This window comes from Stylophora pistillata, chromosome 12 (assembly GCF_964205215.1).
Source record: "Stylophora pistillata chromosome 12, jaStyPist1.2, whole genome shotgun sequence".
NCBI lineage: Eukaryota > Metazoa > Cnidaria > Anthozoa > Scleractinia > Pocilloporidae > Stylophora > Stylophora pistillata.
Genome location: NC_142530.1, coordinates 13,335,533 through 13,353,988, shown reverse-complemented (window position 1 = coordinate 13,353,988; position 18,456 = coordinate 13,335,533). Strand labels below are relative to the sequence as shown.

Genomic DNA, 18,456 nt, shown 5'->3' with positions numbered 1-18,456 from the left:
CCTAAATTTCGCTCGCGTCTGAGTAAAAAACCAGTGGAAGCTACCCGCAAATTCTGTTCCCTTCGCCTGATCACAATTCTGAATCAGTTCGCTCCTTGCAAGCGAAAGAAGATGTCGACAGAAAGTGCCCACGAGGAGACACCCAGCGCAAGCAGTATTCAACCTTTAGCGCCGGCATATATACCACAAGCAATACCGCACAATTTTCCGCTGCCAAACGCAATGCATTGCCGTGGAGACGTCGCTGGAAACTGGGAGTTTTTCAAACATCAATGGAGCGATTACGAAATCGCCACGGGCCTCATTCACCGTGAAAATACCATTCGCCTAGCGACCTTGAGATCTGCAATGGGCCGAGAATGCCTCCAAATTTTCCTAAACCTGAACCTATCAGAAGACGACAAACAGAATATCGATAGATGTCTAGAAGCGCTAGATCAGTATTTCAAGCCCACAAGAAATGTAGTTTACGAAAGGTACGTTTTCAACACATGCATGCAAGGCAATGACGAGTCAACTCAAAGTTATGTAACAAGACTGCGAAAGTTAGCCGCATCCTGCGAATACGGAGAGCTGACTGACGATCTTATCAGGGACAGGCTAGTCATAGGATTGAAGAATAACGGTGACAAAGTACGATTATTGAGAGAAAAGAATCTGGATCTTAAAAAAGCCATTCAAATGTGCACTACGAGCGAAGTAGCCGCGCAGCAAATGAAGAGAATTCAGAACACAGAGGACAAAGCCGAGGAGGTTAAGAAGCTTGTTGAAAGAAAGAAGGTTCCAAGAAGACGCCACTTCAAGAAAGCTCCAGAGAAACAGCAGAAATCCAATGTTAAACCGAAGAATTCGGGCGTAGAAGAACGCCCTGGTTACAAATGCAAATATTGTGGTCGCCCAGAACGTCATGTAAAGAGAACGGAGTGTCCGGCGTCCGGAAAAACATGCAGCAACTGTAACAAAAAAGGCCACTTCGCGTCAGTGTGTCTCGCAAGGAAGAAAGTAAATCAGTTTGAAGATATTGAGACGTCAAGTGACGACGAAATGTGCCTAACCTTGGAAACTATATCGCTAGTTGATACGAAGGCCAGACAATGGTTTACAGAAATACAGTTCTTCAAATCTCCAAAAGATGACTTCACCACATCAATCACATGTCAACTGGACACTGGAGCCACATGCAATGTACTCTGCCTAGATGACCTGTCAGCCATAACCCAGCTAGGAGATCCTCCAGTTGAAAAGTCAACGGTCAAGCTCAGACTATTTGGGGGGTCAACACTGAAGCCCATCGGGGAATGTGACTTGTATGTGAAACACCATAGTACCAGGCAGACACTCAAGTTTCAAGTGGTTCAAGGCAAGTGTAGACCTCTGCTGTCAGCCGAAACCTGTGAGAAGTTGCAACTCATCAAGCTCAATTCTTCCCTCACCCAGACAGTGCACCAAGTTAACAGTGCAGAGAAGCCGCTGTCAGAAGAAGGCCTGTTTAGCAAGTATCAGGACGTATTCACTGGCCTGGGACACATTGGAAATGCAAAAATAGTGGTTGACAAGAATGTTACACCGGTACAGCATTCTCCTCGTCGTGTTCCGGTAGCCCTTCGAAAAGATGTGAAGAAGAAGATTGCCGAGCTTCAGGAAAAAGGGATCATTAAGAAAGCTGAGGAACCATCAGAGTGGATAAGTAGCATGGTGGTAGTAGCTAAACCGAATAAGATCCGAATCTGTCTAGATCCCAAAGATTTAAACAAGGCTATACAGCGTCCAAAGTTCCAAATGCCAACCTTAGAGGAACTTTTGCCTGATCTAAGTAAAGCTAGAGTCTTTAGCTCCTTTGACGCAAAAGATGGTTTTTACCAAGTGAGCTTAGATGAGGAAAGCAGTAAATTAACAACTTTTTGGACGCCTCTTGGAAGATACCGTTTCCTCAGAATGCCCTTTGGGATAAGTCCTGCTCCTGAAATATTTGAAAGCAAACTTCAAGAATGTCTAGCTGATCTTCATGGAGTCAAAGTGATCAGAGATGATATCCTGGTGGTAGGATACGGAGCAACAGATGCAGAAGCTCAAATTGATCATGATCGAAATGTCGCACGCCTAATGGAGCGAGCAAGATGAATAAGCCTAAAACTTAACAAGTCCAAAGTCAAGCTGAGAAAAGCCGAGGTCAAATTTATGGGTCATTTAATCTCGAAAGAGGGACTAAAACCGGATCCAGACAAGGTCACAGCCATAAAGAACATGCCAAAGCCAACATCCACGAGTGAAGTTCAGACCCTACTTGGTTTTGTCAATTATTTGTCTAAATTCTTACCCAAACTCTCGGATGTGTCTGCACCTTTGAGAGAACTTACCATCAGTCCAGCCAAGTTTACATGGGCCAGACAACATGATAAAGCTTTCACCACCATACAGCAGCTAGTCATCCAGCACCCAGTCCTGAAATTTTACAATGAAGAAGAAGAGGCAACTATTCAGACAGATGCCAGTGACAAAGGCTTAGGAGCAGTTCTCCTACAAAATGGACAGCCCGTAGCGTTTGCATCCAGAACTCTCTCTAAGACAGAACAAAGATATGCCACCATCGAAAAAGAGTGCCTTGCAATAGTGTTTGGATGTGAGAGGTTCAATCAGTATCTGGCTCGCAGAGAGAAGATTTACATAGAAACGGATCATAAACCCCTTGAGTCCATCTTCAAGAAGTCTCTGCTCGCAGCACCGTGCCGTCTACAGAGAATGTTGTTACGACTACAGAAATACAATCTGGCAGTCAGCTACAAACCTGGGTGTCAGATGTTACTAGCAGATCACTTGTCAAGAGCAGCACAACATGAAAACACAGTGCCCGAAGATACCTTTCAAGTGTTTTCAGTGGATTTGGAGAAAAGTAACCCGATGCAAGCCTTGAAGATATCCCCTGAACGACTGGAACAGCTACAGCGCTGCACTGGACAGGATGAGTCTTTGCAAGTTCTAAAGACCACCATTCTCAGTGGCTGGCCAGCTCAGAAAGATCAAGCACCTGTTAACATCAGAGAATATTGGAACTATCGTGATGAGCTGTCAATACACAATGGAGTTCTCTTCAAGGGTTCAAGAGTAATAATTCCACGTGTCTTGCGGCCTGAAGTTATGTCCAAGATACATTCAAGTCACTTGGGCATAGAAGCCTGCCTTCGCAAAGCAAGAGACTCCGTGTTTTGGCCAAACATGACTGGAGATGTACGTGACCAAGTCTCACAGTGTTCCATCTGCAGTGAATGGCAATCCCAAAATCCAAAAGAACCAATGCAAAGTCATCAGATTCCGGACCGCCCTTGGAGTAGAGTTGCGGCGGATCAGTTCAAGCTTAATGGAAAAGATTACATAGTCCTCGTAGACTTCTATTCAGATTTTATCGAAGTGAAGATGTTGCAAGAGAACACATCAAGTGCTGTAGTTGAGTTTCTAAAAGAGCAGTTTAGCAGACATGGGATACCAGACACTTTGATCACTGACAACGGTTCCCAATTTACAAGTCAGGAATTCAGGCAGTTCGCACACAGTTGGGAAGTTGTCCATGTTTCCTCTTCGCCACACCATCACAAGTCGAATGGTAAGGTAGAAGCAGCCGTGAAAGTGACCAAGTCTTTACTAAAAAAAGCCCTTAAGGACCACAAAGACCCCTGGCTAGCACTGCTTGATCAAAGAAATACCCCTACAGAGTCAATAGGTTCAAGTCCAGTACAGAGACTTATGTCCCGACGCACAAGAACTCTACTTCCAACTGCCACTAACCTCCTGTACCCGAAAGTACCAGGAAATGTGGATCAACTACTCCGGCTAAAAAGACAGAGAGCCAAGTTCTATCATGATCGTTCCGCCCGTCCCTTACCCGAAATTGAAATAGGACAGGACGTCAGGGTGGCCCCTCTACAGAAGAACGACGTATGGAAGAGAGGCACCTGTGTTGAGAAACTCTCCGACAGGTCCTATGTAGTGAAGACGGAGGCTAACAACCACCTGGTCCGTCGAAACCGTGCTTTCCTAAAACCAGCTGAGAAACCAGCTGCGCCGACTCCCTCATCTAAGATAGTTGATCTCAGCACAAGTCAGCCTTCAAAGCACAGCTCACCGCCAGCGATGGTCCCTGGACCCAAGCCAATATCACCAGCAGTCAAGAGAACAAGGACCAGAATAATAAAACCTCCCACTAGGCTAAGTGACTACTCAACTTAGGTCTTTGGATCTTAAAGTGCAACTTAGGCTTAGGACTGTACAGAGACATTAGTTTCAGTGAACCTTTTGAATTTTTTTTTACTTCGTTTCCTCGTTGTGTCGGGTTAAGTTCGTTTTGCATTTATATTATTTATTTTGTGAAATTTAGTTTGTGGCCATGTTCAGCTTTGTTTGACAAAGAAAGGGAGATGTTACGATGTTGTGTGACACGCCATGTGCTACTTGCCGTATTTGGGCATTACCTTATTTGGTGATTAAAATAAACACACTTCTACACTCTCAATCGCTTCCTACATGTTAAAACAGCGGACAAACTACAACAGACTACAACAGACAACAACAGCGTGGGCAAAGAAATGCGAAGGAATGTTATCGTGTGCATTTGCCTTTTGTGTTAACATAGTTTTTTAGTCATGTGACCAAAAACGATCACTTTTGTCGCTAACATTACGCACGTCTCCGGAAAAACAGTCCACCTGTTTCAGTAGTATAATACCTTTCTCAAAGCCACCAAAAAGTATACTTTACAGATTAATAGATTCAGCGCAAAAATCATCTGTTGTTTGTTTATCACGTCCTTGAGTACCCACACGTCACCGAGTCCCAACTTCCTCGCGTCCCACGTCCCAGTGTCCCACATCCCCGAATCCCACATCTCCGAGTGCCACGTCCCCATCCCACTTTTAGTCACAGCCTCATAGCCTCATCTCAGACAGCCAAGGCTCTCTCATTCTCAATCATTCAGCAAAATTTGAAAACTAAACTGACCTGTTCTCTGAGCATCAATGAAACAATTTCCAATATATGCATACTCCATCGCCTCTGTAAGGAAATGATGAGTAATGGTAAAGAATCGCAACACTGCAATTAATAGCTCACTATGGAATGCATCACCACAACAGTGTGGATACTGACACTGAATAAAGAAATCACCACCCCATTTTCAACAACCATTTATCTACAGTAAGTATGCTTTGTATATCATCTTTTAAGGCAGTGGAGTACATTATGTTACAACACTTCACAAGAGGCGAGGCCACTGGTTTTCTTTTTATTCAAACCCACTCCCCACTGAAATCATTCAAGCTCAATATGGTCAATCTCAATTATGTAGTTGTTCTGTATAAATAAAAAATATAGTCATGCAAACACAATCTACCTCATCTGGAGAACATGCCACGAAGAGTAGAAGATCATCAATTCCATTGGTGTGAAGATTCCTGAGTATGAGTAAAGCAAAAAGAAAATCATAACTGCAGCATTGTGACTAGCTTTTTAAAGGTACAGTTCCTTGCATGAGACAGAATTTGGTTCACTCAATTTACTCTTCCTGAAAGTACATGCAGTTACAGTAAAAAGAATGAACACTTAAAAGTCAATTCCCTTTTTAAGAATTGCTCATTTATTTTTGTCTAATATACCTCTTCTATACTAAAAACAGAAACAGCTGTGAGAAAGACGTCAGATGTTTGTTCTAAAGTGTGGGAGAAAGGGGAAAGAAATTGTCAATTAAGCTGTGCAGGCAAGAAAGTGTTTCTTTACAAGTATACACATCGGAGTGAGTAGAATAACAGCACGGGAAGACACCACTTATTATGGACCTTAATTTGTATTCAGAAAAACAGTATGTCTGACAAATAACAAGAATTGTACCCTTTCTTTAATTAGTTTCATATCAAACATTGAGTACAGTCCTGCAGATGAACAGCATATTTTCACATGGTTCATAACTCACCATATAACTTGATCATGTATACTGGCATCATCATCTGTTCTCTAGATTAAGACAATCAAAAGTTCACACCAACATGTGATAATTATTATTAATATGTCTAATAGTAGTAATCAAATTAGTTTACATAGTCTCTCTATTCCAAATCAGTTCTCAAACATGTCTTCATGCAGTCTTTATTTCTGAAACTATTGGAAACTATTGATTTAGACAATATCTACTAATTGTAGTTTCCATCCTTGGGGGAATCAACTGTGATTTTTTTATACCCTAATTACTACATTGCAACTTCAATTTTATGATAATAAAAACCATATAAAAAAAGTACTAATGGTTAGTATGCGCTAGAGACAAATATTTACACGTACCTTTTCTGCTTGCTTATTTGCTGGTATGTGGAGAATGTTTCGTATCAACAACAGAATTCTTTCAATCAACAGAGAGTCTTCTTCTAGCCTGTCATCCCATTCCTTGAAAAATATTAATCACAGGTTCATGAGAAAAAAAACAACAAGAGAGTGCAAAACCTGGTTTTCTCTACAGAGAAGGGCAGCTAAATAACATGCAGTTGATGTAGTATGGTATCCCTGTGGATTATGTATACGTATCACGTGACTAGCACGTTGAGATAGATCCACCATCTTGATTAAAACTATTGACATTTATATTTGTCTCGTCCTGCTTCTTAATATTACAGTTGATACCACATCAAGATGTACTATTTCACAAACAAGTGCAAGGGTTTCATCAGGGTTTCCAAACACAAGAAAAACTGATGAAAGCACAAGGCAGTACACCGAGCAATTTTATTGTTTTCGAGCATTTGGAATTCCTGATGAAACCCAATGCACAAGTTTTTGAAATTGCTTCTCAAGCATGCTTCAGGAATAAAAGAAAATGGAAATATTCATGAATTTTTCACATGATGTTGGCAAGTTTGTTGTTGTTATTCAAAATAATTAAGAAATGAGTTCACTAGAGTTTGATGCTTAATCAAACTCATAGGTTTGATATTGTATGAAACTCATTCAAGTGTTTCACTGGGGTTTCAAACCACATGCACATGACAAAATTGGTCTGTTTTGGTTGGATGATCACCTTATGAATTATTTATGAGTTTGATGAATATTAAAATCAAATGTTTTGAGGGAAATTTCCCATCTATTTCTAATGTAAAAGACAAAGACTATAAGAGTAACATTTCAATAAGTTTTTCTTTATTTCTCTTTGTCTTGTATTCATGACAATTATTATTTGAAATGGGTGAAAATGAAAATTGCTTTTGGAAATTTAAGAACAAAGAAAAATAATTAAACCCACTACACTTTAATGTCTAATATTTCTCAATAAATTTATTCATACCATCTGAAGCAGTCTTCCCAGCTCTCGTCCAATAACTGACATCACCTCTTTCACTGTAAATGCCTGTAAGGGCAACAAGCAATAAATACATTCTACCAGACTAAGAAACTACTTTACAAGATAAATTGGAGGAATAAGCTTCCACATTCAAGAATGTCTTTAACTTGAAGATAGAAATTAAATACCTCTTTGTAGGCCTGCAGCTGAGTAACAAGATCTAAGTAGTAATGTTGGCCTGTTTTGTCATCAGGAATCTTATTTTCAAAGCAAAGCACAGCTGGCTGAGTCAAGTTTACCATTAACCTAAAGATGGAAAAATACATTTTGTGTAGGATATTCAATGATTCATCATGTGACCCTTACTACCCCAGTAGATAACAGCCGCATTGCTATGTTTGCCAAGGATACGAAAGTATTCAAGCAGATTGATTCCGCTGAAGATGTTGCTGTTCTACAAACTGATTTAGACCACCTTGTGTCCTGTTAATGAGACCTCCGTCTCTCCTTCAATGAGAAGAAATGCAAGTCCCAGATGATTACGAGAAAGATCCACCCGGCTGTTTCGCCATATATCATCAAGGAGAGCCCTCTGGAGAGTGTGACAACCGAATGCAATCTCTGGAGGCGACGACCGAATGCGATGTCAGATGATTTGACTTGGAGCCATCATGTAAATCAGATGGGCAGAGCTAATAAATTGTTGGGATACATTAAGAGAAATACTCGAACTATACAACATACAACCTTAAGACGCTTAATGTACTTAACATTGGTCCGGCCGTTGTTTGGTTATGCCTCGCAAATTTGGACATCCCAATCCGTGAATCTCATCTTTTGTATTGAGAGAATACAAAGGCATGCAACTAAATATATTCTGAAATTGCCTTTTTTGAGCCCTGTTTCTTATATGGAAAGATTGAAATCGTTGAAGTTGCTTCCCATAACATATTGGCACGAAAATCTTGATATGGTATTTTTCTTTAAAGACCCACAGTCTTGTTAAAGTAGATAGCAACATTGTTCCCCGTATTCGATCTACCAGAAGAAACACAAGATCGAACACTAATGTCATCAAATATACAGTCAGTAGATATAGAACTTCAACATTTCAGAAATCTCTTCTTATCAGATCTACCTGAATTTGGAACACACTTGCCGATGAACTTGAGCCTGATACGGACAGTATCTTTTCTTTTATGGCTACTATGAGGGGATACTATGATTCCACCCTTAGTGCTACCTACGATGTTAATAACCCCTGTTTGTTCAAAACTGCACGTCTCAAGTGTTATCACTGTAGAAGTCTTGTTATGCCCACTACATGCTGCATGTATTTGTACCGATTTTTAGATTTTTTTTAGCTGTTTTTGTAATTGTATCTATTTTAAATTTTCTTTTTTTTAGTCGTTTTCTTTCTCAGGGCCCACAGTAATTGGCTACCCACTGTTGTGGTTCCCCTGCCATACTTTGTAGTGGAGAAGTTAATAAATAAACAAATAAATCCATGCTTTGGTTGAAAAGCATTACAAAAATATCTTTGTATCAGGGCAGTGCTTGATTATGCAGGGCAGTGCTTGATTATGTTGCACAGCCCTGCACGTTTGCTGGTGAATTGAGAAAGTATGTACATACTACATAATCAGAGTTCCCATTCATCTTAGGTTAAGTAAATTACCTTATAACCATATCAAATATTTCTCCTTCTTTAGATGAACAACTCTTTAGAATGGCAATGAGATCCTGAAAAAATATGATGTTTATTATTAATAAAAGTCCAGACACCAAGGAGTTGCTTATTATCTTTAGGAAGCAGCCTTGAATAGTGTGTCAAGTCATTTCCTTGTCATGGTGATGTGTTAATCATTTGCTAGATGGATGGCATTGTTCTTCTTGTGCCAGCAACAAAGATATAATATTCACGTACATTTTGTAATACTTCTGAATATCCCAGCTGGCGTCTTATTTCACAGGTGGTGTCATCACGACGTAGAAACCTTACCAGGTCCTTAAGACTCTCTAAAAAATGTTGAACAAAAGTCAGTAAAGGAAATATTTTTTAGGCTTTGGCTGCAGTCCTTTCGAAGGACCTGGGGAGCACTTTTAAGTTTAAAAAAGAATCTGGTTATAGTATACTGTTGATTTCTTTTCAGTTTTTAGTCAAAAAATCAGTCTCACTCTAAATACAAACAGGCTGCCATGACAGTTGAGACTACCCTGCCTTAACATACATACTTTCGGGTATTTCACTGAATTTTCTATAGAGATAAAAAACAACTAAAGAGTTGTTTAGTGCTGAGGTTACAATTATCATTTCATATCAATTTTTAAAAATTTGGTCTGGCAATCAAAGGGTCAATGATAATGTTTACTTGGTGACATTTTTGCTATTATGAGTACATTTCAGGCCTGGAATTCTAGCAGAGATTGACATCTGCCACATCTTGAGCGTGAATCACAAGCAATCTCAACTTTTGATCATCTTACTAATTGTGAGTGTGGTACTAGGGAATATTGGCCTAAGGTTGTGGCAGTACAGACCGAGCAAGATCCACACAAAAACAAGTGAGGACAAATATTCCCTAGCACGGTTAGAGCAAGCAAGGTCAGCAAGTAGCTTATTACAAGGCACTCCCGGTTAGCTCAATTAGTTAGAGCGCCGGACTGTTGTACGGGAGGTCAAGGTCGATGGTTCGAGCCCCAGCCGGACCAACACTCAAGGTCTTAAAATAACTGAGGAGAATGCACTACCTTTCTATAATATCAAGAAATGGATAGACATTCTAGTCTTCTCGGATAAGGACGAATAAACCGTAGGTCCCGTCTCCTGCATCTACTAATTAGTTAATTTGGTTAGGCAGGGGACATTAAAGAACCCACTCACGAGATTACTGTGATGTGGTCTGGCCTGTTTACTGGGAATTGGGGGGAGGGGGCATCTTCAAATAAGTTTCCTTCGATTGTTTGTAAACTGCTGATCAATGCAGTCCGGCCAAAGTCCCCCGAAAAGTGTTGTGATGTGCATTTGATCATATCCACATGTTAATTTGTGCAATATAAATATTAAAATATTATTATCGTTATATAACAATCAGTAAGATATCATTTAACCCCATACTTGGGACCTTCTCTGGGAAAACGTACACTAATGATATTCCGTTAGACAGTCTAGACCATTAGCTATCCGTTAGTCATCCGTTAGATGAATTAACGAAAACCGTTAGTCAATTCGTTAGCATCTAATCTGTTACTGTTAGAGCATTAAAAGAATTCATTAGAGCGTTAGTTGAATTCATTAGAGCATTAGTCGAATCCATTGAGTCCTAAAGTGTGACGTCACGTTGCCATGACAGCATTTTTTTCTGGTCTAAACAGTTTAAACTCATACTTCAAACATGGCGTCTTTATCGATATGCTCACTCGTTTCTTTCTTTTCTGGAGAGCGGAAATCGCTTGATCGCGGAGAAAACCACTTCAAATCCGACCATGTCCAAAGCTTTATTTATTCCAGGGGAGTCATCAAAGGTGAAGTCCAAGCAAGCATGAAAAATAAGGACTACAAAGTCACAGTAAGTTGCCAATTTGGGATCACAACACGTATGTTCAATTCGAAGGACTCCCAACCCCGATTTCACCTCCAATTTAACGTTTATATTGCGGAACATATATTGCAACTTACGTGTCTGTTTCGAATTATCTTTTTATCAGATTTATCTCGATGAAAACCTTGAAATAAAAAACACAGAATGCGAGTGTCCTCGCGGCGAGTTCAAGTGCAGTCACGCAGCAGCCATATTTATTTATGGCATCCATAACCTTAGCAGGACGGACCTGGAATGCCAATGGAAACGAAAGCGAAAGGCAGAAAGCGTACAGTCTGCAAGCCAGATGTTTCCAGCGCCACCGAAGAAGAAGGATTACAGCCCTTTGGCGCGCGATCCTAGCCGAGAAGATCGGATGTGGCTGTACAGCGAACTAAAGCGCTATGGCAAATTTACAGGGACCTGCTGGATCTTGAGTCCCGAACCACAACCTGCTACCCCTCTCCCGATCAAGACGATTGAAGATATCATTTACTCAGAAGGTTTCCTTATGGCATCTACGAAGGAAAAACAATTAGAGTACTTGATTGAGAATGCCAAAGTAGAGGAGAGAACCATAAATGTTGTGAGCACCCTCACAGCTGGCCAGCGAAACAGCCCTGCATGGCACCAAGCTCGTAGAGGCCGCCTGACTGCCAGTAATTTTGGCTCCGTCCTCCAGGCAAAAAGAGTTACACCGTCTCTTATCAAGCGACTACTTGGGGAATACAACTTGAGTGGAGTTAAAGCAATTGCATGGGGACAGGACAATGAGACTGAGGCCCTGAAATCCTTCACCAACATCACAAACTTTACACCTGTACAGACCGGCCTTTGGCTACATGAGTCGGGAGTTCTGGGTGCTTTCCCTGATGGACTTGTGGGAGACGACTCGGTGATTGAGTGTAAGTGCCCCTACACACATCGAAATGCAACAATCAAGGAAGCTTGTGGGCACAAAGACTTTTACTTGGAGGAGAAGGAAGGGAATTATACGCTGTCTACCACACATGTTTACTGGCATCACTGTCAAGGCCAGATGTTCCTGACAAAGCGCAAATTCTGCTACTTTGTTGTATGGACCACAAAGGATAGTGTAGTTATCAAGATTGAACGAGATGAATCTTGGGAGCACAATATTACTATCTTGAGTGATTTTTACTTTCATCAACTATTCCCAAAGATTACCAAGGGAGAACTTTGAAAAGTGGTGCACAGATGCTGGACATAATCAGAGTAGGGGGGGGGGGGGGGCAATGGGAGCTAATGTAAATAGGCAGTAGCTAATGTTAAAAGGTATTTTTTTAAATTTCATACATTAATTTCTTAATATAACATTACATATTCTACACTCAGATAGAGACACAAGATAAAGAACCCACATTTTTCCATTTAGCATAGTAACTTAATAATAAATTACATTCTTCATGAAAGCAAGCTTAAACAATTTTTTTTTTTGCAACCAATGGCTACTGGTAGCTGGTAACACTTATCCTGGTTACTCAACAGGGCCCAGGTGCATAAAACTTATGCCACGCTTAAGTAGGCTTGCATAGCAATGCAAAGGGAAGGGGAGGGAGCCAAAACAAAATCCATGCAGACACAGGTTATTTTTTCTGACTACCTCTCACCATCCCTTAAGCTAATTTAAGTGTGGCTTTAGTTTTATACACCTGGACTCAGGCTCCCAGCTTCACAGACACAAAAGTAAAACCTTTAAGCCAGCACGACTTTCACACTTGGAACTACTGGACAAAAGAATTCCATACTGGTCACATGCCCCTGACCTGGATTTAGTTGAAATGACAATTTAAGAATGTCACTGGATTTCATTATAATCTATTTTCACAGAACACATAGTAGTTTGTATTAATGAACATAAAGGTGATGAATATCAGAAAAATGTAAAACTGACCACATCATAATTTTGACCAAAGCTATGTCAATACCATTTGATCTGTTACAGCGGGGCTTCTAGTAATACAAAAATAATATTAAAAACTCATTGTACTATAATTTAGTTGAAAAAAAGTTCTATTCAGTCAAATTCAAAGTCTTCGTAGCCATCCTTGATCAATGGATACTGCAAATTAACAAGAGCTGAGCACAGTTGGCATAGCTTGTCAGCATGGCACCTCAAAAATGCTGGGATGAAGCCAAGGATGCGAAAACTCTTAAGTCTTGCATTTGCACGCTCTACGTGGATGCGACATCGAGCTATTGATTTTGTCGCCCTTGCCTCACTCTCTGTAAACTTTCCATTGTTGAGAAATGGTGGTATGTTCACTGAAACACCTCTTGGAACTACATCGCTGATGAGAAAACCTTTGTCTGCCAGAACAAGATCACCAGCACTCAAATGTTTACAAAACCCAGACTCTTTAACCATGACCTTGTCACTGACTGAGCCAGGAAAAAGATCACTAACATAGGTTATAACTCCATTTGGGGCAACCCCTATAATGACTTTGAAAGAGTAATCATTCCCCTGTAGCTGGAATATGTAGCATTCTGCTGGGACTTGAGCTTAGGTGCAGCAATTTCAATGTCTGTACAATCAATCAAAATGCAGCAACTGCTGTACTCAGTGAAAGAGGATGGCAAACACATCTTGTTCTTTTCTCTAGATGGCACGGTTGTCATGATGTCTTTGAACAGGAGAGAATGCAGAACATGGACAAAAGTTAGTACTATGTTAGCAACAGTTGCAACACTGCATGAAAACAACTGGGCTAAATGTAGATTGGTATAATTTTGTTTCAGTTTCATCAGAGTGATAAATATCTGGTCCTCAACTGTGATCGCCTCAACCTTCCATCCAACATAATAGTTTATTTCACCCTTGAATCTTGAAACATATCCCACAACAATATCAAAAACATCCTTAGTGGGTAGACCTGTCTCCATCCGTATCACCTCAGGGCTCAAGCTCTTAGCAGAGTAGTGTGCACTATAGTAACTTGACATTTCCTTGTGTTTAGCAAGTTCTGTTGAAGTCATGTCAAGCTCTATTGACAGCAGAGCTTCTTTGGAACTTGTCTTTTCCTCTTGTGAGCATTCAGTGGAACATGGTTCAGAGTTCTCTTTAATCTCTTCAAGCACAGATGCTACAGTTGGTAATTTTGTGGGCTCGGCAGACACTTTCCATTTTTTCTTGGGGGTAGGTGTACTGGGAGGTGTTGGTCCTGTACCTGGCAGCAAGTCCAAACTATCAAACAGCTTGTGCATGTTTCTGTCACTGATGGTAGGCATATTTTCTTTTCGCCCATCTTTAAAGTGACAACTGCAAAGTCGCGAATGTTTGCTGGGCTTTCTATCTCCTCTCCTATAACAGAAAAAGACAGAAGCAGTTACTATACTTGCGCTTAAAAAACCCAAAGTTTAGTTGGTTACATGCTTAACCTTGTAGTCTAAGACGTGAATGCGAAGCGAGTATTTCTCTGAGCTTGTTACTTAATACTAGTTAGTGTAAAAGCTTTGATACTCACAACTATCATATAGTTTTTTAGTAACTAAATAATATTAGATCAAGACTGAAGACAAGGAAAGGCAAAGCCGCGAGAAAACAAATAAGACAAGAAAGAGAAACAGCTAATCGTGAATCAGTTTGAGATAAAAAAAAAAACAGCTATTTCTAATCGATGGTACAGCATCGAAATATATATTATTCGAAAAATACTCACCTTACAAATGATATCCACTTATCATAGAGTGTTTTATGTTTTTTCTGGTCTGGAAACGTAAAGAATCAGCAGCAGTGGCTTTCAGATGTGTGATTGCAATCTGGATGAAAACACTGGCCCATCGCTAACTTCGTCTCCGTGGCGTTTTGACTCGAATTATTGCTCACCAGGTGCTTTTGTCCGCTTATTATACTCTTCAATAGTAAGGCCAAAGGTTATCTTGATTCTCTTTATCTTATTTCTATTATTGGAGGATAAAATGCGCTATTATAGCTCTTGAAGTGCTCGAGGTCAACGACAATGTGTCACGCTAGGGACGCCATATTGGTTTGTTTAGACCACAGAATTCCGGTGCTATGGAAACGTGACGTAAGCACTTTAGGACTCTATTAGAGCGTTACTTGAATTCGTTAGAGCGTTAGTTGAATCTGTTAGAACGTTAGTTGTATCCGTTAGAACATTAGCTCTATCCATTCGAGGAGTTTTGCAGTCTATTAGTCGTATCCATGAGTGACGTTAGTCAATATGTTAGTATCCTGATCTTTACCTGTTGGAGAATGAGTCGTATGTATAAAGCGTAAGCCGATGTATAAACGAATTTTTCCTCCTCTCTTACCCTTGTGTTATACGGACTGTCGCATGAACTGACTAAAAAGTTCAAGGCAGGATTCAGCTAGGGAACATTAATACCTTGCCAAGCCGTGTTGATGAAAATTCTTGATATCTGGTGTGCTCGTGGCCTTCAGATCTATCAAAGTTAAACACTATTTATTATCGTGGAAGAGATTAAAAAATTATCCATGCTCCGTTTGCCATGTTTTCGTTCTTGGCTCCAGGCTTCCTTAGGGTTGTTACCCTAGTAACCGATAAATTCCAACATAAAAAACACCAAGCTTTCAAAATTCTTGATTTAAAACTCAGAGTTCTCAGTATACCGAACGATATTCTTCAGCCAGGCAAAAGTTACAGTAAATTGTATGGAATAGAAATTCGATTTGAAGAAACTCAATATGGTGAAATTCTTGTTATAACGAATGCAGTTGAGGATCCCAAACGTAATATAACATAAAATTATACCCCAATTTAATGAAGTAGAAACATGTATGGTGAATACGTTCACAATCGGATACTCTGTTTGGCAAATGCTGGCAGATCACATACTGAAATTTTCAGAATTCTTAGCACAGAAACCATCATTGTTGCAAAAAGTACAGTCTCTAGAATTCTACAGCGCTCTAAGGAAAAGGAAGAAGGGCAGCAAAAAGAAGACAAGCGCAGACGTCCATCGAAAGCCACATCACCAGTAAAGCAGAAAATAGACAAGATCTCCAGGCAGGATCCTGGAGTCACAGCTTCTGAATTGAAGAACATTTTGGAATACGAGCTTCCTGATGTTAGAATTGGGGTCATCACCATTAAAAGGGCAAAGAAAGGCGACCAGCTGGGTCTGTACAGACTCATTACTGTCAAATGGTCAGAGATGAACAGTGTAAAATGGGGTTGACAGGCCTACACAACTCCCCTGCGCATGTTTAGAGTAGCCTCTTCAAAGTTTGACCCTAACAAGTATGTCTTTGGGCGACCGTCCTCTTTTGTAAGATACGAGAAGCGGATTTTTGTATATTGCATGCAGTAGTGGTTGTGTTTCTATTAAATGCCAGTGTCTCGTGAGAATTTGCTTTAGGTTTGGCACTGATGGTTGGTACATATTGTGTAACAAAAAGGCAAGATTCGTTGGTTCGTCTTTTGTTTTTGTTAAAGAGTTAATTTCCTGTTCTTTAAATTCACTTCTGAGAGGGTTGTGCTAATGAGGTCCTCTGGGTAGCCTCTCTTTAGCAAATGCACTTCATTTGTAATTTTCTCCTCAAATATTGTTTGAGAGGAGTTTGTTCTTAGAAGTCTAAGGGTCTTCCCTTTCATGAACTCTTTTTTAGTTCTTTGTGGGTGACAGGAACTATAGTGTGTCTACTAAAATGTCTCAGTTTGTTAAAAATGAGTATGCACATCAGGGATTGCATCTTTTTCGAATCGTTCGCCTTTGTAGATGTACAGCTATTTTTTTGACTGTCTCGATCACTAAGTTGTCTTGATTGCTTTCAGCTTGTGCCACGCCAAAGAAAAATAATTAATGGTAGTCACAAAATGCTTCACTGCCTTCAGTTGGCATGGATCAAATTTCACCGAAATTTGCATTAAAGTGTTTACCAGAAGGTTTTTCATCGGCTGAGAAAAAATCAGCTGGTGTGCGGCGGCCTTTAACTTAACCAGAGTAAAAGGAATTTACCCGATGTAATTTCTTTTAAATATGACAGTCTGCGGTCAACATAATAATAATTGTAGCCGGTATAAAAAAAATTATATACGTGGTTTACAACCAATCTCTAGAGACACAGGTAACAGTGGTGAAAGGAACAAATGCTGGTGGTGAACAAAAGAAGTTAATATGGCAGCGATGACATAATGTGCAAACCACCTATTCCCGGAGAAACCGGACGACCTGTAGCTGTTGTCAAATTGCAACTGTTTTGCAGAACATGGATTTGCCCGTCTGAAGAAGACTCGATTCGCCTGATCATTGGTGATTTTCACAATCGTCAAAGCGGACTCTTTCGGCGTTAAAAGCCTTCAGCCAGTTAGCTGTTTTCAAAAAGACTTTGCAACACCGTTTTACACTTCCTTGCTCCGTACTTTTTTCAATTGACTGCTTGGGTGAACCATAAGGAGCAAAGTGAAACAGGCAGACCAACCATTAGTGTGTCAGGACAAACCGTTAAGACATAGGGACACAGTGTTAGAATGTTTGGAATAACCATTAGAGCGTTAGAATCAACTGTTAGAGTGTTAGGGCAAACTGTTAGAGCATTGGGACAAATCGTTTGAGCATTAGGACAAACCGTTAGAGCTTTAGGACAAATCATTTGAGTGTTAGGACGAACCATTAAGAGCGTTAGGTCAAATCGTTTGAGTATTAAGACAAACCGTTTGAACATTAGGACAAACCATTAGCTATCCGTTAGTTTTCTAACGTTTAACGGAATATCGTTAGTGTCCGTTTTCCCAAAGAAGGTCACACTTGATAATGCATACATGCATACAGCTCTTGGATAAAAGAAAACAATGGCCAAAACAATGGATTTCCTTTGGGACTGTGACTTCAATTTAGAATGGTATGGAGTTATGACGGAAATCTCTCCCAATATTCAATAAACCTGGTTACTGCTTGAAAAAATAACCAACCCACCAAGACAATCTGGACTTTTGTAATACTCGCTCCCTTCTGAATACCCAAGACCTGCCAGGGTACACACGATTTCCGTGTTGAGGTAATCTCCCAGGTCGTTTAGATTTTCCATCTCTGTAAAATAAAAAAAGTGTAATGGTTTAAGATTTTAAGAAATCAAAACACAACAAATGACACAACAAATACCATATGGAACAGAACATACATCAAATTCAGCTCGTGAACCTGGTGGGGAGATTAAAATTAGTCCATTACATTTATCTCTCGCATTACAGCGACTTTTGCGAAGAGATCACATGGAACGAACCAACTAAAATAACTACATAGCGAAATACAGCATTCGTTGTTATTTGTTCTCAATTCGTCGGGCAAAAAGTATAAGCTTAACCGTGGAGTGATCAATAATTTGAAGTGAACTAAGAGTAATCGACATACATGTACAGTCCACAGCTTAGCAAAATGATCATTAGTTGTAATTCAGGTCGCAAAGGAAACTCACCCTTATTGTTTAAAGTGAAATTATTCCAGACACACAGATGCCCATAAAAACAATGAAATCGCCAATGAGGGAACAATCCGTTTCAAGTGAACATAGAAAACACTGTGGAGAGACGCGAACTCAAACTCACCTTTGCGCTG

At 40.1% G+C, this 18,456-nt stretch overlaps 3 protein-coding genes across 3 annotated transcripts in view; 1 reads left to right on the top strand and 2 right to left on the bottom strand.

Annotated features, from left to right (window-relative positions):
* Positions 1-18,453, bottom strand: part of LOC111328390 (protein timeless homolog) — a 61,606-nt gene extending 43,153 nt beyond the window's left edge. Inside the window, exons 1-10 of the mRNA XM_088742102.1 lie at positions 18,317-18,453; positions 17,818-17,931; positions 9,240-9,331; positions 8,991-9,055; positions 7,501-7,618; positions 7,316-7,378; positions 6,322-6,423; positions 5,957-5,997; positions 5,381-5,441; positions 4,990-5,043 (exon numbers count right to left, since the gene is read on the bottom strand). Of these exons, the coding sequence (XP_088598228.1) occupies positions 4,990-5,043; positions 5,381-5,441; positions 5,957-5,997; positions 6,322-6,423; positions 7,316-7,378; positions 7,501-7,618; positions 8,991-9,055; positions 9,240-9,331; positions 17,818-17,929 (708 nt within the window). The 5' untranslated portion in view covers positions 17,930-17,931; positions 18,317-18,453. The remainder of the gene's footprint in view (positions 1-4,989; positions 5,044-5,380; positions 5,442-5,956; positions 5,998-6,321; positions 6,424-7,315; positions 7,379-7,500; positions 7,619-8,990; positions 9,056-9,239; positions 9,332-17,817; positions 17,932-18,316) is intronic.
* Positions 10,632-12,154, top strand: LOC148718866 (uncharacterized). The gene is made up of 2 exons (XM_088741830.1): positions 10,632-10,881; positions 11,021-12,154. The coding sequence occupies exons 1-2, from the start codon at positions 10,708-10,710 to the stop codon at positions 12,095-12,097; spliced, it is 1,251 nt and encodes a 416-aa protein (XP_088597956.1). The 5' UTR covers positions 10,632-10,707; the 3' UTR covers positions 12,098-12,154.
* On the bottom strand, positions 12,178-15,396 carry LOC148718865 (uncharacterized). The gene is made up of 2 exons (XM_088741831.1): positions 14,577-15,396; positions 12,178-14,218 (listed from the first exon to the last, which is right to left on the bottom strand). The coding sequence occupies exon 2, from the start codon at positions 14,143-14,145 to the stop codon at positions 13,351-13,353; it is 795 nt and encodes a 264-aa protein (XP_088597957.1). The 5' UTR covers positions 14,146-14,218; positions 14,577-15,396; the 3' UTR covers positions 12,178-13,350.
* Positions 18,454-18,456: the final 3 nt, after the last annotated feature.